This window comes from Ornithodoros turicata, chromosome 2, assembly GCF_037126465.1.
Source record: "Ornithodoros turicata isolate Travis chromosome 2, ASM3712646v1, whole genome shotgun sequence".
NCBI classification, from domain to species: Eukaryota; Metazoa; Arthropoda; class Arachnida; order Ixodida; family Argasidae; genus Ornithodoros; species Ornithodoros turicata.
In genome coordinates, this window is record NC_088202.1 from 72,636,646 (window position 1) to 72,661,890 (window position 25,245).

Sequence of the window (25,245 nt, forward strand, 5' to 3'; positions counted from 1 at the left end):
TGTATGCGTTAAATTTCTGAAACAAAAGCACATGAAACTTTTCCAAACTGATGTGCGGCTCTGAGGCTGGGCCTTAGTAACTGAAAATAAGTTGCCGTTTTCTACAGCATACCAGGCTTAGAGTGCAGTACATGGAAATGGTGAAATTGTAGCACGACTTTTTCTCGAAACATGTTGCAAAACGTGTCGCAGGAGGCCTGAAAACAAAGAACTGTGAACGCTATTCAGTCGCTGAACTACTCACCGGTCTAAGAGAGAAACTACAATACATTCACGAAAGCCCATACCAGTGTAGGACTGTGGGGAATAGTGATTTTTTGGCATGTACGAATAATTATTTTAAAACCGAAGCGAATACGATGCGAATACATACATAGCCAAAGCAAATACGAAGTAAATAGTTTGTATAACCGGACCGGATACACATGCAGCACATGTACTGATATAACCATGTGCACTGCATGTATACGCCGTATGTTCATACGGATCACAGTATACGTTGGTTGCGGCGCAATATCATCGGGCGCGGCCATGACGCACCCACACCGCTGTAATGGCGACCTGGTGACGTCAGGCAAAATAGCTCCTCTCGAGGGAACTGCGGTATTGGTTGCGGCGCATATCAGTGGGCGCGGCTACGACGCCCCCACACTGCCATAATGGTTGCAACGCATATAACTGAGCGCGGTCATGACGCCCCCACAGTGCTGTAATGGCAACCAGGCGACGTTAAGCAAGATGGCTGCTCTCCAGGAAACTGCCGTATAAAGTAGCGCTTAATTTGTTGCATGCCCTCTCGTGCCGTTTTCAGCATTCAGCATTCGGAGCTATTCGTGAGTATATGGTGTTTGGAACAAACATCGAGTCGCTTCGAAATAAATCCAATGTAGGATTCCGTATTCGATTGGGAAATCGAGTGCGCTTCGGTATTGGAAAAATTCGAATATTCGGATGCTTAGTGATTAGGAGACTGAAGCGAATACGAGGTAAATAGTTATACAGCCGTTGCAAATAGGAAGCGAATAGTTACGTACCCGAAGCGAATACATATAAAGCACATATGTACTACGGATATACAGCGTATACAGGGTGCTTTCTTATATTCTTTGGCTCCGCTGAATTGGAGCAAAGTAACAGTTTATAGACTCTGGCTGAAACGACAACCAATATCAGTTTACCTGGAAACGCCTTCACCCAAACAAGTAAGTTACGTACTTTAACAAATACTTCGCTCGCACTTTTCTTATGGAAGTTGAGATTTCGTGACACTTCGTGCATGTTTCGGTTTCATTTGGCGCGCGCTTTGAAATCACGATCTTTTGCTGTGCGAAATGTTCCGTTACAACGCGGTCAGTTTGACGTTTCAGATAACAACGATAACATGCAACATTTCAGATATGGTACAACGTACTCTACAGGCAGTGTTTTACGCAGCAATCGTATGCATCCTGAAGATCATACGCATGCAGTGCTGAGCATCCGGCCATTTTTCCGTTGAGAACGCACTGACGCTATGCCACTGCAGCAGAACTTCGGAACGGAAGCGTAAATTCACGTGACATTGCAACTTCCCTTACGTCATTTTGACAGGAAGTTGCAAGCCAGCCATTGGAGTAGGTGCTGATCGACTGGAAGTCAACCACATTGCGGCCTAGATAAGCCACCGACGACGAAGGGCGCGAGCTCCTGAGACGCACGGTTTTAGTTTCGGTTCAGTTCCAAAGCGAAATTCGGCAAAAAAGTATTTCATGGCAAATGCTCGTTCAAAAAAAAAAAAAAAAACTTTAACGAGGTTTGTTTCCCTTCCTGCTATCACACTGTTACCCGGGTTACGCGCAAATGCCATATGTGCTGCTCTTATAACTTTCTCATAAAAACAACCTGCGAAGAATAGAAAAAAAAACTATATCTGATACATGCATGCGGATCTTCGGATGAAGTAGCATTCAGTTTTTTTGCACCTTCTTTTGCGGCGTTTTGGCGCTTACGCATGCAGCCTCGAAGCGAGTGGAATAGGACTCGGTTTCAATGAACATTTGAAAGAGACATTCCTACGATTCGAAATGCAAATATAAAATTTCATATCCAATTCGGAATGTGAACCTAATACAGAATTATTTGCCTCGGCATTCGAGAAATCAGAATATTGACGCAGCTCTAAATACCAGACATCCATTTTATCACTCAGGTTCTATATCTTATTGAGCTGCGACATCATGCCTTGTTAGAACATATGGTGGCGATGATGGAACTGCTTGCCGGAGTCTAGCACGCTTAGGCGGGCAACCTGACGACTATCGCAGATGGCGGGGGGAATCGCGCGTTCTGGGCCGACTTCACAGCGATCTGTGCCGACATTTGTCTTAAAGCAGTCTGAGGAAAAACCCAGAGAAAACATCCAGACAGCACAGCCGGCACTCGAGTTCGAACCCGTGTCACTTCCCAGTCTCGGCGTGGAATGCCATCATCAGATGGTGGTGGTTATGGTCGTGACGATACCGGCTTGCCGTTATTCGCCTCATTCAGCTATCATCAGAACCTCACCACATATCCCTCTCCTAGCAAACCACCATTCCGGATGGTACCGTTCTGTCTCTTGATTTGTTGAAAACAGGAAGAGGTGCCTATCTTGGACATGCATGATGTCTCCCGGATAAGCGCCTCCTCCCAGTTTCCACAAATCGAAAGACAGAACGATATTATTCGGAATGGTGGTTGGCTAGGAGAGGGTTATGTGGTGAAGTTCTGTTCAGCGAGCGAGCTCTTTCAGCAGTACCACCACCACAACCGCCACTCTGTTCCGATAGCGTACACGCCCTTGTGAGTACAGAATTATGCCAGCGTCATACAAATATCCGACCACCAACAGGTGAACGCGTTGTGTCTCGAGTTATTCGTGAGCGTCAAAAGAAAAACTATGGAGACTGACTTCCACCTGATTTTCGAAACGTTTAATTTGAATCACTGTTCATTATTATGTGATGTCTGCCAGGTACATGATGACAATGAATGCGATGGACTTGGATTACCAAGTGGGCAGAAACAGTAGCACTTCATTATAACTATTGGCGTAAGGCGCGTCCCACAGCCGTAGTCCTTATTCACTCCGAAACCAGAGTGCAACATTCGAAATCGTTAATCTAGTCGAATTCGTAGCCAACACCATGCAACGGTACGGCACAAATTAATACAGAAAGGAGGCTCACCTGTGTTGTTAATTCCCATTGGCCGGATTCGGCAGTCATAGCGACCCTGGCCAATGATGCTGTCGAGTATCCGCTTTTCTATCGCGCGGAAGTTTGCCTTCCCCCTGTGAAGAAAGATCACATACGTTGTAGCCGGGTACAGCATCGTGCACTGCGCTACCGTAGCGTTACTGAACTAATGCAACGTACAACGATGTTATGCGATGAATATTTGTTTATTTATGTTTCTGGGTTCCCATAAATAAACAGCCTTTCCTATGGTGCACCGTACCATACGAATGCAAAAAGAATAAAATTGCAAAAGCTAGGTCATAAGTGAAAAAAAAAAAAGAAGTACAAGGCATATACAGCACAAGTAACAGGACAACAGTACAGCAACAGTACAGGGTGGGGTACAAGCGGAGCAAACAACGGGTTCGAAAAGGACTTCGTAATACGTGCAATGAGGCCAAGTTTCTTAAAGAAAGTAGAAAGTAAATATGCAGAGCGTTCGTCTAAGCACACAGGGCTGCTCTACCACATATCGGCCCACAGACGATAGCGTGTAAGGCAAACGCAATGCATTCTGGACTGGTCCTGGTCACACGTAACGTCAAAGTTTGCAACCGACCAGGGGGATTAGTCGCTTCCACCGCTCGCGAGCCAACGAGGGGCGGGCCTCTCGTTAACACGGACACGTGACCCGTATCACGTGACGCGGTTTTTTCGTTAACGGGACAAAGGCGTAATCTGTCGCTCGCGTAACGACCAACGGTGTCGTCTGCGCAATGAGAACGAGTGTGTTCACGCGCTCTCAGGCTTTATTGGCTACATCGATCTAACGAAGCGCGAGGCACTCTGACCTCGGGCACGTGGTGTATGACGCGCTCTTTTCGTTAACGTGACAGGGGCGTAATCTTTCGGTCCAATAACGATCGAACGAGATCGTTTGCCTTATTCTTACTTTGCAGATTTCCAGAAACGAACATGTATCGCTCCACGACTGTGTACAAAATGACATCCTTTCCCTTTCGTCGTATTTACACCAGTGGTCACATGAGGGCTGTGAGATATTCTCGAGAAGCTGCAGATCGAGATGAGAAAAAAGATGAAGAGGTGGCAGCGACAAGCTATAGACAAGCCATGCGAGCTATCCAAGTAAAATAAACGACCTCATTGGTCGAAAACATTGCAGCCTCGTTGACAGCTGTAGTTTGTATAACGGCGAGCCCATTCACCAGCATCAGCGCCACCAGCTGTAGTTTGTTCAGTTCGGTGACATCACAACACCTAAGGGCTCGTAAGGAGCACGATAGCCTCAACGAGGAAGCTAAATGAGGAGCAGAGATTGTAACCACAGCAAGGCGTCGATAAGGTTCCTCGTTTCGTTATTCCTAGCGACTTGCTGACATTGAAGCTACCAAAGAAGGATCGCGGAAGGATTCTTCGCATGGGCGATCACACAAGCGGCTAACCGTCCCCCATGGACTCGATGGCTTCAGGATGCCTTTCATCTGGACGAGACAGCTTTTGTAAAGTTGTTCCGTCCGCCAAAAAACTCTGTCCGCACGGTTTGTGAGTACCTGCGACCGTACTTCACACCGTCTTGGTAGCTACGAGTGTTGCGATGAACAACTAAGGCGAATTGGATGTCCATACTAGTTTTCGAATTTTTCTCTTTTAGATGTTGTAATGAATGTGACCAGCAAAGCATTCGGTACATTTCCTGAGGTAGATTCTCTTGAATAGTTCCTTAACACTCTCTTGCTTCGCGGCGCTAACACGGATTTTAAAAAAAGCGTTCAATAACGTTCTGTTCAAGCTCACTAGAAAAACGTTTTATTACACTGCAAATTCAGTTTAAGACTGCTGTTTATGAAGCCTGAGAGTAAGGCTGCGCGTTGTACTTCTATGCTTGAAGGAAAAATTTACATAGAGGTAATAAGTGTTTACGCTGAGGAGAAAGCGCAGCCTCCTCCTCTTTCTTCTTCTCATACCACTGATACCACTACGTCTTCCCTTTCTGGCCCCGGACTCCGATATGCCCTAGAACTTAGCACACACTACTTCTCGTGCCATACTTAATATCATTCTCACCCGGCACCATCGTCAGGACAGCAGTATGATTTACAATTTTTGTGTATTGCGCGACGATTATACATACAGTGGCATACTTTTTTGTGCATACTTATTTTTACACGACTAGCGAGCCATATAATGGGACTTGAAGAAAATGATGATAATGAACGAGCATGGGAACGAACATTGGAACGGAACGAGTATGTATGAGAGCACAAGAATGTGGGGTATCGGAACAAATAAAACAGTCCTATTGGTCGGAGAAAATACAGCCTCGCTGGCAGCCTGCTCCTCCCTCAGGGCGGTGACATCACAACACGTGAGCGCTCGTATCGTGCACAATAGCCACAAAGAAGAAACTTCACGAGGACAACAGATTGTGACAACAGCAAAGCATCGATAAAGTTGCTGGCTTCGTTAGCCTTAACGACTCGTTCAGCTGTCTCGTGTCGTTAAATTGAACGTGCGAAGTGATTAAGCCCCCACGCTCGAAAATAAGCGCAGGCAGCGTTAAAGCATATCAAACAGACAACATAAAGCATATAATGATTATATGCCATAATAGCAGATGAGAACTGCTAAGGTTTTCAAAAATGTCAATGTAGTGCTCTCGATAGACATTCTTGAAGTTGGTCATTACGCGTGACAGAGGAGTGAAGTCACAATACCTGTCGATATAGTAAATATTGGAGAATCTTAACACTTTTGCTGGGACATTGAACGAGATGGATCAAATGAGGTCGGGACGCTCAAACCTAGAATGAATTACATTGTGCAGGTTAATGTAGTCGTGATATTCACGACGAAAGGAGAGCGTAGTGAGTTCAAGCTTCTTAAGCAAGTGGTAACAGTCGTAATATTAAATGCCCAATGTACCTGTCATAAAATATTCTGATGAAGCACTACTCAGCATTTTCAATCACTTGCTGCCGTGTCGCACTAAGCAAATTCCATGATGTATAAGCGAATTGCAAGTGTGCGAAAACCAGCGTGTGCTATAAGCGGAACAAACAAGAGGGGTTCGAAAATAACTTCGTAATACGTGCAATGATACGAAGTTTCCTAGTCGGGATCGAAGTTACCTTTTCCCACATGTGCACTAAAAGAAAACATGGTCGACCCATTCGTGGCCCCGACGGAAATGCGTTAGCATTAAAACTTGAAAACCCTTTGGGAACCCCCCTTCACAACGCCACACAAACCTTCAACGACCATTCGCAAACGCTACACAACCCTTCACACAACCCTTCACAACGCTAACACAGGACAGCATTAGCACCCAAATGAGCCTTTCGGGCTTGATCCGATTCAGCTTGGCGGCTCCGTCTCGCAGCGTCAGCCTTCTTTCGCTGCCGCTCCTTCGCACAGCTTTTCATAACCCATGGCGCGCCCTCGCCTTCCCTGTCCACTCACCGCGCATGCGCGCTGCGCGGTGGCTACAGACAGACCACGCCGCGATTCTTGCCTAGCGAGGACTCTAATGCTAACGAATTAAAAGTAGAATGTAAATATGCAGTGCGTTCGTCTAAGCAGACAGGGCTGCTCTACCAGTTAACGGTCCATAGACGACAGCTTGCATGGCAAACGCAATGCATTCTGGACAGGTCCTGGTTACACGTAACCACAAAGACGGCTACGACCATGATCAGAGGCCAAACTGTTTGTGAGCAACCCGTATGCTGTGTGCATGCCGTTTCGTTAACTTCTTTCGACGTCCGTAAATTTGTTTCATACTGTATTCTCGCATGAGAACACGTAAGGGGGGTGCTGAAAAGCTCTCGGCTCGACAAGGAACAACGTGGCGTAGAGTCATAAACCTTTGTTACAATTCGACGTGTTCACCTTAATGTTGAACGTATGTGGCACATCGTCCTTGACGCTTCTTTAACCCTTGAAAAACGAAATCCAACATCCGCTCTCCGAAGAATGCTTCGGCTGCCCTTATCACATCCGAGTCCTCCGGGAACCTCTTTCCTTTCAAAGTTTTGTTCAGGTTTGGAAACAAAAAATAGTCCGATATGGCAAGATCCGATATGGCGGATGTTCAATGCATTCAAATCGCAAGTCCTTCAGAACCTTCATTGTCTTGCCTGTTTTGCGAGTCAGTGCATAGTCCCGCAAAAGGAGAACGCCTTTCTGTAGCTCCTCGCAAGCTGCAGCAGTATGCTGCATTAATTGTTTCACCCTTCTGGAGATAGTGTGTCATAAAAAAAAAAAAACTTCATTGTCCGAGAACGCCATGGCCATCGCCCGCTGATCGTCGAGTCTTTAACTTCTTTGGCCTCGGAGAAACCGAGTGTCGCCATTCCATGGAGTGTTGTTTTGCTTCAGGATCGCAGTGGTGCAACCATGTTTCATCAACATAGGAAGTCGCTCAAGAAAAGTGTCACTAGAAAGCTCAAAATGCTGAAAATCAACTTGGAGGTGTCCCTTCAGCGTTGTTTCTGATCGATATTCAAACATTTCGGCACCCACTTGGTTGACAGCTTTCGTCAGTCAGTCGTAGGTATATTTCTCGCTGACCCGAAACTGCCGCAACTTGCCTTCGTGTGGGATGGAGTTTTTCGGCTTACAGAACTCAAACAGCAACAGCACTGCTCAATTCCGCGGTGCAAAACTACTGCGGAAGAGAAAAAAGATACTATCACAGGAGCGGCGTGAACGAAAACAACGAAGACAGCAGGAAACCACGCGCGAGTTATGTTATTTGTACAATTTTTGAAGGGCGAAATATTCATCGGCAATCATTCGTTTCTCTGCTATCTTGAGGAAGAGGCGAACACCTCTATAGGTAGTTGGAGAGGCGAATACTCCGGATGAATATGCTACATATGAACGCTACGTGCATGTCGTGGTTTTATGCCGCAGGGAATATGTGGTCAAGCGCTAAAACGACATGTAATCAAGGTCACATGACTTCCAAACGGGGTTTGCCTATGACGTGTGACCAGGGCAAGACCGCTCTCCGGCCACTGCGACAGCTGGGTACAAAAACACCTGGGTACAAAAACACCGCATAATTTCGGAATCCCAGTTTGGATTCCAAAAGGGTAAATCAACGGAAACTGCATTACTCGGAGTAAAGGATAAAATTATAGAGAACATCGAGAATCGGCGGTACACTATCGATCTCTTTCAGGAAAGCATTTGACAGCATCCAGCACGACATACTACTACATAAACTTTTCACATGTGGTAATGGGGGTGTGGCCTATGATCTTTTCAAGAGCTACTTTGACAATAGGTAGCAGTATTGTATACATACATAATCAACATTCTTCGAAGCAGGTGATAAAGTACGGTGTACCACAAGGCTCAATTTTAGGACCGGTTTTGTTTCTATTGTACATCAACGATAGTATCTCTGTTCCTGATACTAATGAAATAGTCATGTACGCTGGTGATACAAATGTCTTTTTCAGCCACACCTCAATAAGCCACTTGAATGTCGCTGTAAACAAGTATCTCCATGAACTGTCTACGTGGGTCCGCGCAAATAGATTAAAACTTAACGTAAACAAAACGAAGTACCTAATAGTTCGACCTAAGAATAAGCCTCTAACACCTGGCGAAGTAGAACTACGCATTGGTACGGATACCGTCGAGCAAACATGAGAAATAAAGTTTCCTTGAGTGTGGTTCCAAGACAACCTATCGTGGAACACGCATATCGCTAAAGTGTCATGCGACATTGCACGAAAAATCGGTGCCCTAAGTAGAATCAGGCACGTCTTACGCTCTTACCTAACTGGCTTAGGCACACACTCTATTATGCCTTAATCTACCCTACACTTCAGTATTGTTTATTAGTGTGTGGATGCACAACCAATAGAAATTACGCGAAAAATTTTACGCTGCAAAAGCGAGCATTCCGTTTCATAGTGAATTCCCCATCAGTGTCGCAATATCATTTCAAGGAACTCAAAATTCTGCCCATTGAACAACTTTACTCACTGCGACTGGGCATATTCGCATATAACACTTTTCACTCGGGCACTATGTCGTTGACGTTCCCAAATACGAAATATAAGCTTCATAATCCAAATTTCGTAGTTCCTCCGCTTAGTCGTACCAGCTACGGAATACAATTCACCGAGCACTTAATACCACATTTCCTCAACATATGGAGCTACGTGTTGCATGCTTGCCCAACACTGCATAGGTTTAAGCAAACATTAACAGAACTATTATTATATAACCTTGCATAATAAAGTGACACGTTGAAAATGATTTCCTTACAAATAGTTTCCTTTTCTGTCTTGTTCGGATATTTGTGACACAATTATGTAATCAAGTGTACTGCCACCATGCCTCCTTGTAGGGCCAGCCGTCTAGTCAGGGACCTTTCCCTCTTGCGGCTGGTTCACATTTCTACTCGAAATGGAAATAAAATGAAATGAAATGAAATGAAATGACGTTTTTCGTTGGTGGTAAAACTTAGCAAAGAGAGCATTTTTGTCTGTATTGGTTCATAGACGTGTCTTATATTGGACCACGGTAGTTTTTCCACGTGCAAGTAATATCGCATACTAATTTAAGTTATTGCCGTCTTTTAGAAGTCTTGTAGACCACTTATATTTGCGGCGCGTTAGCTGTGCAGAAGTAAGGAGAGCTCACAGACAGTTTATCTGCAGCTACAACTGAGCTGTGACGACGAAGTTTCCGTATTATCCCGCTATCTCGTCTCATATGTTTTTATCCATGCATAACTGATGCCCGCTACCACAGGCGCTTCAATACACTGTTTCAAATATAGGACAATTTTCATGATTCTCGGCGAGCCTCGAAGTTGTTCTGCAAAACAAGAGAAAAAAAAACTGGGCTCTTCTGTAGAAGGTGCAATTTAGGACAGTCACAGTTCAATTTAGGATGCGGCTTCCTTTATTGGACCATTAGGACTACTTTGATAAGATATATGTTACCAAAAGTGAAATTTTTTTGTATTGATCTATTTATTTTCTAGTTCCAACCAACGGAGGGATGCCGGCACTGTTTTCGATTCCACCTATATACATGTAGTATATTTATATATACCGAAGTACTAATGATCAATCTAAAAAAAGTATAGGAGGAACTGTATCCTCGTATTATAAAACTACATGGTATTTTCTGTACTTGGACGTCTAACGACTATTATTAATTGCGGGCATAACGCTTAACTTTTTCGGATACACCAGCTATGTCCATTGTTTCGTAATTGCTAACGGATAGGCGAAAATAAGGGGCGCCGCTGTCACGTCGACTATCCTTTTCATCTTACCACAACGGTGAATAAATGGAGGCCCGTGTTTCAGCTCCTCTCGGAAAAGGCTGCATTGTCCCGCCTGCTCTAGGCTTCGTCGATGGCTGCGAGGGGCGGAAGTCATCACCATCCCACTCAGAAGGGCTTCCGGCGATGCGTCGTTCAACTCGCTCTGACATATCGCTGGATGGATACACTGCGCCTCACTGTGTGCGTACCCACTCAAAAGGAAAGGGCATGCGGGATACCTCGTCTTTTTACATGGGCCTTTCTCTACAGGTTAAGTAGTAGTATGCATTCTATTGTGTGAAGCGTACCTAGATAACGACAACATCTTCATTCGTCTTCATAACTGTTATATTTTATCGAACGCGGCGTTAGCTGGTAGAAAGGCTAGCAGTGCTAGGGACAACTGCGTACGAGAAAGCCTCTTATGGGTTCCACTGTGTCGCTTATCGATTGGGGCATAGTGGAAAATGCCTGCGGACGGCAAAGCAACAACCTGCACCACTATATCTTCCAAATTAAAGGAAGCAAACCGAAGGAAGCAAAACGGAAGAAGGACATGACATAGCCTTGCAACAAACACGGATCTCAAATGGCATTCACACTTCCTACAGCGAACCCATTCTGTCAGTTTCTTAGTTCTGAGGACTGGAGTGCATAGCAAAGCCAGGCAAAACGGTGTGAATTTGCGCAAGCAAAGCAGACACCAGCAGAGCATGATGTAGAAACAATGAGGGTGAAAAAGGGGGAGAAACGAGACAAAATGAATACGTGCTCTTTCTCGTGGTGGTACGCATTCCCCTGCTTCCTGCGGAGCATGGCGGCCGCCACCGGGGCCTCGGCTCGGACGGGCGGAGGCGGCTGAAGGGTGGCGGACGCAGGGCTCGACCAGGCCCTGCACGCACGTAAGCCCAAGAAAAGAAAAAGAAGAAACCAGGTGGCCAACGTAAGACCCACAGAATTGAACGCAGGTGCAGAAAAAGGCACATACCAGAGGAAAAAGTCACATGTACAGTACACACACAACGTGCGAAAGAACCCAACAATCAAGAGAAGGGCAGTCTGCAAAATCAGTGGCACCGTTAGTGACGAAGAGAAAAAGGACGGTGCCGTGACTAGAATCTTGCGCGTTGTGTCCGCGAGAGAAAATAGACGAGGGCAGAAGGTTTGCGGTGGTTGAATACATTGCTTACGTGGCAGTGTCAAATCTGATTTCTTAGCAGTATACAGGACTGGAGGATTGAAGAGAAATCAAATTTTGCTATTAGATTTGCAACGCGTGAGGCGCAAACTGCCGTGCTTCGTACGTAGACGTTCTGAGAATATGATGGAGCCTAGCGATCACCGTGGCCCAGATCTATGTTATCCTGCAGGGAATGGATTTGTTGCACAAGGAAACGGAAATATGTGTATTCTGAATCGTATAAGCGTCGAGTCATAACGGTGGTTTTGTTGTTTTGTTATCCACTTTATGCGTGTTCTGTGCGGATATGAATATGAGGCCCGCTTCGGAGAGCGGCCTGCTTTCGGGGACGACTAAACTAGAAGTGAAACAAAGAGCGGTTTTCTGTTTTACGACATCTACTTCACACGATGTTGCATGATGGTGAAATCAGGCAACATGGGGCAACATACTGTAATTCCGACATATCTCAAGGACATGACCGCCCACTTAACGCTGAATGTACTTCGCCTCACATTGCGTTGGTCTGCTCCTCTTTCTCCTGAAGCACCCCATAGCGCCCATAGTAGTAAAGGACAATTCACGCACCAATGGGCACACGACCAATGAAAATAATCTAATCTCTCCTGCAGTCAAAACAGGAAGCTTCCCGTTCGGCCGTTCCGGGCTATACGATGAACTCCAGCCACCTTTCATGCCTGCTCACCCAGTTATTCCGTGATCCCAAGACAACTACGGTGAGTATTTTTGAAACAAAAATGTGTCATGTGATGCGTCGCATTCGATCAACATGGCTCATATGCACACTGAGATTTCAAGAGTACGAGAGTATCCACTGAGAGTCCGATTCCATGTTTGCATGTTCTTTCGTTGAGCGCAATACGTCAAATATTATCAGCGAAACAGAAGGTGTTCCAGAAATCCTATCTTTGCTATCACTGTATTGCATAAGTCCAACGGCGCTACGGCTTGCTCCTCGGGCTCGAATTTACGACAGCCTTCAAATTCATAATCTGATAGACAGTTTAAGCTGACACTTGTTTCGACGAACAGTACAGCTCGCACAGAAATATCATAGGATACTACGTGGCTTGGTGCAATCTATCGAATTAAGGATCGGCGAGCACTCACTATACGGGCCTTACGAGTACACCAAAGGAAAACTGTGACACTTTGATATGTCTGGTTCATTACATCATGTACGAGCTATATTGCACGCCATAGCACAGAGTGAAAAATAATTATGTTTCTACGCGACTTAGTTCGCGAGATACAAACCCTTGCACCAGTGGTTTATCCAGGATCACAAACAAGGAGGGGTGTTGCGAAAAATCGGAGAGGGGAGGTCATTATTGCAGTTACGTTATAACATGCTTATGCATCACTGGTGTTTTGGTGCTTTATGGCACAACAGCAACTGAGGACAAATAGTTATGTATAACTGGTGAGATGTATCTAAAGCTAAGATAAAACTGCGCCCCCAGAAGGAGTCCAGTGGAAAAAATTTAGGGGGTGTCACCAAACATCTAGGGGTTGTTACGGGGTATTGGGGGGTCAGGATAAATCGACGTTTTGCGCCTACACGGACGCGCCAAGCTGTGACGTCTGAAGGGCGAGACGTACGGCCCTTCTCATTGGTACTCGTAAGCACGTGACCTCTTCCGCGCTGCTTCACTGGCGGAGACGCCTCAGTGATGTTTGGGCTGGATGACGTTCGGTATTCGCCATGCCGTATCTATTACCCCTTTTGCTATCAAACATGGAATGCAGGGTCACAGCGATGCAAATAGCTTCCTTTTAGATTTGTCCTGCATAACTCCAGGCGGACTGTAGCAAGGTCTTTGACTTTGGTTACGCACGCAGCAATAATGAGTAGGAATTATCAACCAATTCGACACAAAAGGGACGTCCTTCCCACGCGCGCTCATCCTTCTATAATTGAAGAATCGAAGCCCAGAACTGTATTTTTCTCCAAAGTAATCGCACGGATCCAGAACGTTTTCTTATTATTCCATATTCCGACCCCCTTATTCTCCAGAACTCAGTCTCCGAAGATATCGCACGTTTCTCCTCGACTGCGAATCGACAATGTAAGATGCGACCTCCGCCGACGCTCAAGAAAGGAAGGCCGAGGTTTAATTTAATCCCACCTCTCTCGGTTACAAAAATAATCAATTACGTGCTCCAGGGGCCGTTTTCATCCGTAACTCGAAGAAGATCCCTCCTTGGGAGAGCGCGCCTGCAAGTGACAGATAGGCAGCCGGAATGGAATTTTTCTTTTCTTCCTAGAGAGTCCTCTTTTCTAAGCAGGGACAGTCACCCTTTTGCCTCCCGTGTGCATTCACGTCTTCTGTGCACAGGTTGTATACGAAGAGCCTCTGGAGGAGAGGCCCGCAATTCAAGACATATCTAAACTGGCTTCGTTGCGAATGCCCGCGCAGATGTGCCTATTACGGCAGTATTCAAGAGGAGCTAGCAAACGTTATAGGTGGACTCATGTACGTATATTATCTCTTGAGCTGGTAGGAGACATGGCTTGAAGGTTATAGAGATGTGTTTCAAGAGCAGAGCCAATCGGTTGGTTTGTGCATCTGTAATTGAGCTTCGTGCGGGAGAAAACAGTACTCGGGCGTAATTTGTCAAGTTTTGTGTGAAGCTTTTGGTTGGTGATATTTAATGGAGAAGCGTGTCAGAAGCCTTAACCCAGTCTCTCTTACATCTTTCTCATTCACTTTCTCATTCATACACGGCCGAGAGTGAATGAGAAAGATGTAAGAGAGTATGGGAAAAGCGTGGTTGGTTGTCCGTCCCTCCCCAGTACTTGAGGCACTCAATGGCTCATGGGAAACTGCGGGCTGGTGTGGTGTAGTGGTAGCATATCTGACCGGAAATCAGAAGACCCAGGTTCGATTCCTGGCGTCAGTGCCTCTTTTCCCTGAGTTGTTGCATTCGTTGATTTCTGGGCGTTGAGGCTTAGATGTCTGTGTCGTCCGTAAGTGTGGTCTGCCTCGGCCAAAGCTCGTTGTTTAAGGATGTATCGCACGGCGCCCATTTGAACGCCTTGCAATAGAAGGGGAATTGAGTGTACCTTCAGATCTAAGGTTCCCCGGCGTAATGAACGCACTCGCTCTACGACGCTACGACTTTTTGTTTTTTGTTTTGCAGGAATTGCATTAATAGATAGTATTCTTACAATAGGTTGCATGAGAATGGAAAACCCAAAACGGAAGCGCTACACGCACACAGCGGCCTCTCCCCACGTGCGGCTTACCGAATAGGGTTTTCATAACGCACAGCGGTGGGCTTGTTTCCTCGCCACGATTACCAACCAATACTTACAAAAGAAAAAGAGATCAGCAAATTAAAGCAATCGCATTTGGTAAACATATTGCGTCATTGGCAGTAAAAATATCTGGTATCGTAAAAGAAAACAGTGTTTCGTTGTCAACGGTCACGCGGAATCTCGCCGACCGCAAGAGTGATGCTTGATAGGTTTGGGGCCCCACGTTATTTTCGAATCATAGCTTGCGCACCCTGGCAGGAACACCGCCCTTCTTTGAACGTCACACCACGCCATTCACTCAAAACCAAAAGCGCGTTTTTTTAATATTTTGTTTCTTATTTGGGGGGGGGGGGCATTTCATTGGACTATTTTTATTTAGAATACTTTTAGGGAATGCGTATATCATAGCGATTGACGAAGCGGTTTCGGCTAGCTGGAAGCGCACGGCAACTAGATGCCCAGCACCAAATCGATATTGTAGGTAATTGATTTATGCACTTTTTTTTTTCATAGATTGTTTTGTTAAAGCCTATGGAAGTAGCACAGATGTTGTCTTTGAATGTGACTGCAGAGGTGTGCAGGAGAGTAAGGAACAACAAGACGACTATTTAACCAAAACACATTAATCAAATTTTTAATTACAAGAGGTTTTCGAACAAATGTGATATTATTGAATCTGGGCTGTCATTATTTAAAGCCATCTCTCTGCATCTCTGCTGTAAAGCCGTTGCTGCCGGTCTTTGTTTGCAGATTCATGGTCCCCAGGACCCCTCCGTGGGTATTTTCGATACTTTCAAGTCCACTATTATTCCTGGGCTCACGAACAGAGAGGATCATGTTGCATCCGTGTTGAAACAACTTGCGCTTGACATGATGCAGTGCCGATACCCTACGTATACTACAGCATTTGCGGATGGATCCACCAACTTCCAATGCTCCACTGCTGTCTTTACTATTCCGGCTACGTCATCGCGCAACGCATACCGTCTATCTTGCCGCACATCCTCCATGTCGGCAGAGCTCCATGCCATCCGCCGATATCCGCAACTGGATGGCATACTGTAACTCCAAGGCAGCTTTTCAATATATAGCGAACATGGGTATTCATGGATCGCTGGCGCCAGTTGTTGTGAATATACTTCTGAACGAATTCCGTCTTGACATCAGCGGGCACTCTGTCGGTTTCCAGTGGATTCCTGCACAGTGCGGCATCCGCGGGAATGAAGAGGCGGACGGGGCTGCGGCAGCTGCGTACCATTCCCGATCAAATATAAGAATTGTCCTCCTGAAACGCGACAGACGAACCTTCCTCAATCATATGGTGGAGGCCTCTCGCGCATGCGCAATGGTCTCGTGACGTTCCATCAAGAGCTCTGGTGCGAGAAGTGGATCATGAACTATATGTTTCGCCATGCCCTCCCGTGTGCCTCGCTGTTTGCATCGCTGATGCATAGACTCCGTCTCGGGGTTCCGTTCACCCCCTATTTCAAGCGTCTGCTCGTTCTCTCCGACTTCATGCTCGTCTCTCGCTGTGCTGTTTTTCAGCAGAGATCAAGCATGTGCTGCTGGACTGCCATGTTTACAACTTCCAAAGAGCAGCACTTCAGTGTCGCCTGTAGTCGATCGCTGCCGCACCATTCACATTCGCAACCAAAGCGCTAAAGCGGTTCCGCACAACTAAAACTCCCTCTTAAAGGGACTATGAAATTTCCCGAACCCCCATAATTTTTTTTTTGCTGGAAACGGTTCTTCCTCAGGTCGAAAAACTAATACGTTACAAATTTTTCCGGGCGAAATTGCTCCACTCTATAGCCGCGTTGACATGAATACGACACAAGCGTATCGTATCAAGTTGTCGAATCGAATCCACCCATGTAAACGGTTCAATTCGCTAAACAGAGGTGGATCGAGACACTGGATGCGCATTTAGATTGTGCATGTAAACAGACGATGCGCATTGAGGGAGGAAGAGAGGATTATGGAAAGTGACGTTTGGCTGCGAGCTAGTTGCGTCGTCTGCTACTGTAGTCGGGATCAGAAAATGATGATATTAGGGAGTTCCCAGCCACGCTCCGTTTTGGATATGTAGGCTAGTCTATACTGACAGAAGCAGCAGGGCTTGCAGCCGTAGAGCAGATTTCATTCTGAAGTACGCTCGAAAATGGGGCGTACATGCTACGTTTTCGACGTTTTAATGTTCGGTGCGAAGGTAGCGGGACACCGGAAACGGCAGTAGTTGCGGAAGTGCGTCTCTAACTTTCCGATATCACACGGCGTGGCGCCACCTCCGGTCTGGGCTCGATGCGCATCCATGTAAAAGGTGTCGTATCGTCTTCTCGCCGGCTTGGACTCGATTCGATACGCTTATGTCGTATTCATGTAAACGAGCGCGCTTCAAGTTTCTCTTCCGGATTCCTCCTCTCCTACGCCCGTTCTTCTATGCGGCGAGCAACTGCGCAAGCAAGCTGCGTTTACATGAATGCGACAGAAGCGCATGGAATCTAGTCGAAGAAGTCGATGCGCCATAGCGCCACTGTTTCCATGGATGCGCAACGTGTTTGGCTCGAAACTAGCGCCCCACGCTGTCACATTGTCACTTCTTTTTCTTCGTCCACAAAATCTACCCTGCAGATGGGACTCAATCTTGATGTGCACATAGCGATCGTTATAGCTATTTTTCAAAATTTGCGCGCTCATTCCGTCACGCGCATTGGCCGTCAACCGGGTAGCACGAGCGTTTAGCAAGCTTACGGGATAGCGAAAAGTTCAAAATCTAGCCCCGTACGACTTCTTCCTCGTCCCGCAGCGCGCGCCCTCCTTTTGTTATCGATGGCCATGTACCGTCTCAATCACGTCTGTCTGGCGGATTGAATTCGATGCGCTATCCTAGCGAATTCACCGTTTACACGACCGCATTCAATGCAACAAGTCAAGTCGATGCGCTTCTGTCGCATTCATGTAAACGCGGCTACAAGCCGCGTCACCCGTTACATCACCGGTGTTGCGCAATGCTAAGCAATGCCCGCCGACAGGAGTGTGTGGCGCCCGCTACAGTCGTGACTGTGTACTGTACTGTACTGTACTGTCGTGGCGTGACTGTACATAGTGACTGTAGCGCCCGCCTGTCGCTCCTACAAGGTCACAAGGTCTCTGGTCGCGTCTTTCCGAAACTGAGGCGCTGAGACATTTCGTTTCTCTTCGTTGCAGGCGTTTGGATAACACGCGATAATGAACACGTTTTTGTGTGTGAATCGTTCGCTGCACTCGCGCTCGCAGGTATGACATGTGAGCTGTACTTTGTGGCTGAACGTAACAGTCTCATGCTCGGCGGACGATCACAACAAGGAACGCGAGCTCCTCCTCCGTGCCTTTGGGAATTTGCTGCTTTTTGCTGCTGAGATACGTGGTAGCGATTCACCGCAACGTTGTATTGATTGTGTCGCCGTCACCGATGGAAAATGTCTGGTGGTTGCCGTGCGTTGCAATTATATTTACGTGTTGGCTATCGGACAACAAAGCAAGTGCGTTGTGAAGTGCGGCTGTGGATCTTTGCAAGCTGTCCCCCTTTGTTCCTTGATTTGTTTGTACGCATTATGAATGTAAATGACTGTGTGGCCTAATGTTTTGTTATGCCTTGTTTCAACTTGTGTTCTTCAAAGCAGCCTTTCGAGAGATTCTGATTTACTGTGCATTTCGTGGCCGAATTTCCTTGCATCGAAGGACTCATTGTTTCCCTAAGAATGTGTTTGTTTCACGCAAGAATTTGTGTTTTTATGAGGCATTCAGTGTTGAGCACGTCGTAAATGTGAACGCTTAGCATTACCAACAACCGTGCCTACAGAAACTCAACTGTAGCACATCTGAGATTTTCATACGAACATAATAGGAATTTAGAGTTCAGTACAGAAAACAAGAGTATTCTGCACATCGTATTTATTTTTGATAACTGTTTGTTGTTTAACACATTTGATGTTCAACCAGGTTTACAATACTATGTAATGCATTCATAATCAACCATCTAGACTGAGGGACACAAACAAACGACACGACACCAGCTCGCCTGCTTCATTGCCATCTTATACTATGGTGGTACATAGGCTTTAAGTCACCAGTTGAGGTACCTGAGAAGAGGTAAAAGCCGCAGTAGTCACGCAACATGCCCTATGCTAAAACACATATACGACCATTATTGGTCAGCCACACTATGCAAGTGCTAATCATGCAGTGTTTCATGAAAGTAGACACATATGAAGAATGGAAATTTTTTAGCACTACCACTAGCTGTACATCTACATATACACATTATATGCTACACATGCGTAATATTATGCATATGCAAGCATGGGATGTATACTATTTTACACTGCCACACAGCTCATCCCACAACGCCAATGTTATCATTAAATAAGGGCTGAAGTTCACCAACTATATGCAACGTGAAGTTGCTGCACAGGCTTTACAGGATGCCCAGAGGAAGTTGAACGCAGCAGTACAGAACTGATATAGTAATGGTTGGTAGGGTTATTTCTGGTAATGTAAAGCACAAAGAGCTGTAGTAGGAACAAAATCTCCTGGCGACGTGGTGCATCAAACATGGGCTTCTTTATTTTAGAGGTGAGCTGCAGAGCATTTACTTGAGTTGTTCTGGCATGTTACCTTGATGAAAGGCTTTAGCTGCCATCCGCCCTGGTTTGGGAGAAGAAAAAGGATAACACAGTATGCACCTCCAGTTCTGGTGAATGCAAATGGACATAGTCCACGTGAGTAATGATTACAAGATCAGAAAGAAAAGGCTGCATCTCTTAAAAGCAGCCTAGCTTATTTAGGCATCAACGAGAAAATGTCCTCCTCAACATCATATTTGTGCACACGATAAAGTAAACTGGAAAGTGAAAGAAGAAGAAAAAAAAAACTTGAACAATATACAGAGCCTGCATGGTAGGCAAGACAATGCTGCAAAGAGGAATCAGAAAGGCTGCACAGCATTTGTCTGCCCTGAATAGTGGGTTGCAGTGATGATGCTCTCTCACCTCAGGGGCTTCATTCTCCGTTGAGGAAGTTACCTGTAAATATGAATGCAGATGAATGAAGAGAAAGTAATGCATACATCAGTTCATACATATTCATTACAAGTATGGTTTCTAAGATGCTGCTAAGCAAAGTCTATATTTATCAACAGTGCACCACCTGAGTTTAGTGACTAGGTTCGGTAGCTTCTAGTTTGTCTTTCTCTCTCTTCCTCTTTGGTGTGCCGTAAGGTTCCAAGTCGTGCAGATGAGAATTAACCCATTTACAGGATCGTGAAATTTGTGATAAGCATTTGGGCCACACGCACTGAGAGATTGGCTTGCTAGCCCCAATAATGAAAAGTACTCACACTTTTGCGCCGTTAAGGTGGATGTTCTTTCCCCGCTGTGAACAGGTATTGTGATGGCACTACACATTGTTTCAAACGACACTGAGCTCGGTATCCTGTACGTTGAAGAGATTCAGCGTCCCCTTCGTAATCGCAAGTGTGGAAGTGTCCGTCTTTCCATCCTGGCATGCGATTGCTTCGTGCCGTCAAAATCTGTCTGTCTCGTCACTGGGGTGCATAGAACATAGGATGCCCCGCGAATATTGATGTGAATTAAGGCAACCAAGCATCCAACATCGTCTCGGCATGTCGGCGAAAACCAGAGGATGCGACCATCGCGCGGAAGCTGACGTCATGGAGATTTCAGCTCCCGATGAACGCATACGCAGGATCCTACGGTGCATCCGCCTGCGGTACCATGACAAGTCACGATGACGTGTCTCGGACCCGGCTGTGGTTCCGTGATGTTGCTCGCGCGTGATGATGCTCGCCACGGCACGGCACCAGCTGCACTCCCTTCGTCGCTCCGTTTAAATTCGCTCCCGAGAATACTCTTCGCATGACGTAGGTAAAATTTTAGTTCAAGGCTCAGAAAAATCTTTTCTTTCTGATGAAAACGAAAAAAAATCGTTTCATAGTCCCTTTAAGTTGGCGAAATTCACATTTCAAATAATATTTATACCTGAAACATGCTTTGTGAGGTTCACATCAAACGCGTTCTATTACCATCACAGAAGAACATCTTAACTTCCTCAAAATACCCATTCAGTAAAGCGCCAAAAGTTTCCCGTTACTTTCGAACCGTGCAAACTCTCGACCGCCTCGCAAGCCAAATCCACCGAAAATATTGTGTAAGCCCACTCGAAAATAGCGATGAGCAACGGGTGATTTGCATGAAAACAGAAGTTCAGCACCTGCGCTGACACTCTCCTCCAGCTTTCAACATATTGTCACGGTCGTGTAAAGCGAAACCTTCGCGCAAAAGCTGTCGTAGACGGGGGCGCACAAAAGACGACTTTATTTGCATAATCCGGAGCTCCTGCGTCCTTTCGACGTCTTAATCTGCCCAGAAGGACCTTATGGAAGCTGGCAGCGGAAACACGAAGGCTCTCCATCGAGATGTCTTCCCCTCTGAGCCAGCTTTCACGGACCACTGCGTCGCCATATTGGCCTGTCCGAAAATGGAACTGTGGACCAGCGGTGCGCGACCGCCTTAAAAATTCTTTCGCGGCTCGTCGCCCCCAGTCATTTCTTGAAAAAGGAACGCAGACTCTGTTCTCAATGACGTTTGCCAAGACTCCGCCACTCTCCCAAGATTTCGTTCGCTTTATCTTTCTCCTTCGCTGCGGCCTTTAACCTTCCGTTCGGAGGTAAAAGAAAGTTTGTTTTCTCATTCTGAGCACCGAGATACAAATGGAGACAGAGCAAGAACTGCTGACAGGCCTTGACGGATAATGAATTGTCAAACCAAAGAAACAAAAAAAGAAGGATAAAAGTCATGTCCCAATTTTCAAATTATATATCTATATATTTTTGTCAGGACAATAAACATGTGTGAACGATGTGTTTTAGGTCAAAGTTGGGTAAGGGTATTACGGCAGTGGGTACATGCGTCACGACGGCATTATGTCGCGGGTAGATCAATGTATTCAATAATAGTTTCAGCGACGCAATGTAAGTGAGATACAGGTAACGTTTCTGTGAAGATAAAAGTTGAGAGTGAGACGTAACTGAAAGTATAGAGGTTTTATAATCCGTAATCTCATCTGCAGCAGCTTTTCAATGGCCAGCTTTCGTGCATCGTACTATACAAGAATACTCCTTCATTATTTGCAATGCGCTTAATTGTGTTTCATGTGCCCACATCTACTTAGTTTACATCCTGTTAGCATTTGATACAGAAGACACACGAATACACGCTGATGATGAGGTCTCGGCTGACACACCTTAGATGTAAATGGACTACAATTACCTTATGAGGCCCAGCTTATAATAAGGTTGTGTAACCGGCCTACTGAAACTGTGACCTACTATTCGTCATCTTATTGGTATTGATATGGTTTTCTCAGAGACTTCAGTGAGGACATACTTATTGCATTTGTATTTTGATACGAGGGTCAGAGAATCAAGAGTTGCTTCGCTACCCTAGAAAGTACCGAACGTTCATGTGAATCGTGTACTGTTGACATAGAATGACTTGGTTACACGTGATATACAAACGACTTGCTAAAAATACATGCAGGAGAAGCGCTGGCGAGGAATTATTATGTGCAAAGGAACACATTTTTCTTTTTCTTTCTCATTTGCGAACGAGATTGAGTTCTTGTGTGATAATCATCAGTAAAATGAAGTGTTGTTGTGGGCTCTCGTGTGTTCCGTTGTAACATCTTCAACATGAACGTCCGCATGTTTTATACGGCTCAAGCGAGACTGATCTGTAGGTAGTGCTATATCCGCAACAAGTGCCCATCCCAACATACATGCCTACATGTGCATGTCTATATCTCACTTGGAGACACACACACACACACACGAGTTCCTGTATAGAGTGCGCGAACAGTTCCCGTATCCGACAAGTGGATGCCGGTCAGAATGAAGTGTTTGTGTATTCGAGAGAGCAGCAGCTGCCTGATCGAGGCAAGATAAAGGGATCCGCACCGATGTTTTCACAACGAACAACGAAGGCCTCGTGGTTCTTACATCTCTAGCACTCTGTGACGGATGCGTCTAGTCCTGCGAGCTATGTACGGGCATTTTCCATCTTCTTCAACGCACCTTTTTGTTTTTTGTCTTTGCTGCGGAAGGAATATCACATTGAGAGGAAAAAGGAAAAGGCTCCAACTACAGGAGATGGGCAAGTTCCATCAACGAAAGCCGGGCATCGCCTGGACGATGCACAAAGGAGAGCCTTTTCCGCAGACTCATTTTCGGGAGAGTTACTCAGTAGACGGACATCACATCACTTGGTGACGATGCCTCTTCCGTGGCTCGCTTACTGCGCCTCTGCGTTTACCTGAGTATGTCATTTTATGGTGAAATGAATACTGATGGACGGTCCCAGGATCACATTGAAGGACACGTAGAAACATGTGGTTCAACGACGACGATGTTTTTGCTTCTGTTACTGCAGGAGAAGGTTTTGCGGCAGTACTGTGAAAACAGCTTCGGGTGGTTTTAGCGAGCAGTTTCAGATGTTATTTATCATTGAATATTTCAATTTCAATTTATTTCCTTGCGGTTGGGAGAGCAGCAAAAAGCCCATGAGGCTTGACACCGGCTCCTCCCCCAAAATTCACTATTTACAGCAACAATACAGTAACGATCATAGCGTACAGAAAAAAAAGAAAAACAATATCGTAACAATAACCAAGTGAGAAAAATGGAAAGAAGAGATATAATGCCTATGATACAAACAAATCAACTAACAGTTCAAAATTGACTCAATTAACAGTTAAATACCCAACATAAAGCGACAGAGGCATTCCTTTTGGCATCAACAATGGGTCCGGCGACGTACCAACAAACTGATTAAAAATAAATGGTGACATATACGTCAATGACTGCTTGCCGTAGTTTGTTCGATGCAATGGGACACACCAAATCCTATGTCGAAAAGAATACATAGATGTCAGCGTAGTTAACTGACATAGTTCTAGAAATGACGTGTTATTTTCACGGACGCTTTTTGAATAAGTTAAGGTAAGCTTATAGTTGTACAGTTTCGGTATCGGAATAATATTGTACTGTTCAAATAATTCCGCAGTATGAGACAGTCGACTGACACCAGCAATAATCCTTATAGCCCTTTTTTGCAGGACAAACAGCTCGTGAATATTTCCAGCCGTCGTTGTTCCCCACACTAAGAAACAATAATTGTACCGTGAATAAAATAAAGAATTGTAAAGCAGCAATTTAATGTTACCTGGAAGAACACAACTATGTCTGCCTGAAACGCCATTTATAGCAGCAAGTTTTTTGGAGACATAAGATACATGGTTGTCCCATTGCAGATGTTCCGAAAATATTACCCCTAAACATTTAAAGCTAGGTACTACATCAAGTTTATGACCGTCATAATTGACAGAAACGTCTTCGGTTATGATTTTCCCTTTAGGTCGAAACAGCAACACCTTAGTTTTTGCCGTATTGAGACTAAGGGAGTTACACTCGGACCATTCTTTGAATTGTTTAAGGGCGTTATTTGCTGCTGTTACAACTTCCGTAACAGTTTTCCCAGAAAAAAGTAATGTTGTATCATCGGCATATATAATGAAATCTAAGTAAGTCGTACCAGCTGAATGTGGATAAACGTTGATTATATCGTTTACATATATGTTGAATAATAAGGGTCCTAAAATACTGCCTTGCGGGACTCCCGATTTTATAGTCGCAAAATCTGATAGAAAAGTATTTATAGAAACGGCCTGTTCACGTAGGTGTAAATATGACCTTATCAGATCTAATGGAACACCGCGGATGCCATAATACTCCAATTTTTGTAATAAAATGTTGTGATGAATACAATCAAATGCTTTACGAAAATCTACGAAGACCGCTAAGATTAGACGCTTTTCTTCAAAGTTTTTTATTATTATTTCTCTTAGTTTTAACAAAGCTGTTTCGGTTGATCTATGTTTACGAAACCCAAATTGCTCATTAATGATAACATTATGCATGTTAAAAAACTTTAATAGTCTATTGTAGACGACTTTTTCAAGGCCTTTGGAGAATATAGGGAGGACGGATATAGGACGGTAGTTGGATAATTCATTTTGATCTCCTCCCTTATGTATAATCGAGATTTTCGCTTTTTTGAGTTGCGCGGGAAAGATTCCCGTAACGAGGGACATGTTATATAAAGACACGAGAACAGGGCTAATCAAGTCGATTACATATTTGACCGGTTTCATT

General features: G+C 45.2%; 1 protein-coding gene, 1 long non-coding RNA gene and 1 other non-coding gene across 11 annotated transcripts in view; 1 reads left to right on the top strand and 2 right to left on the bottom strand.

The window, feature by feature from the left end:
• LOC135385561 (uncharacterized) overlaps nucleotides 1-25,245 on the bottom strand; it is a 390,670-nt gene that overhangs the window by 228,794 nt on the left and 136,631 nt on the right. The window lies entirely within an intron of this gene.
• Nucleotides 1-25,245, bottom strand: part of LOC135385560 (glutamate-gated chloride channel-like) — a 468,552-nt gene that overhangs the window by 84,145 nt on the left and 359,162 nt on the right. For 7 of the 9 annotated variants that reach the window (XM_064614944.1, XM_064614942.1, XM_064614941.1 and 4 more), the window contains 2 exons: nucleotides 11,288-11,407; nucleotides 3,207-3,310 (listed from right to left, as the gene is read on the bottom strand). In XM_064614944.1, the coding sequence (XP_064471014.1) occupies nucleotides 3,207-3,310; nucleotides 11,288-11,407 (224 nt within the window). The remainder of the gene's footprint in view (nucleotides 1-3,206; nucleotides 3,311-11,287; nucleotides 11,408-25,245) is intronic. The other 2 variants (XM_064614947.1, XM_064614946.1) reach the window with 1 other exon arrangement.
• On the top strand, nucleotides 14,550-14,620 carry Trnas-gga (transfer RNA serine (anticodon GGA)). The gene has a single exon. It is a non-coding gene; the product is annotated as a tRNA-Ser (tRNA).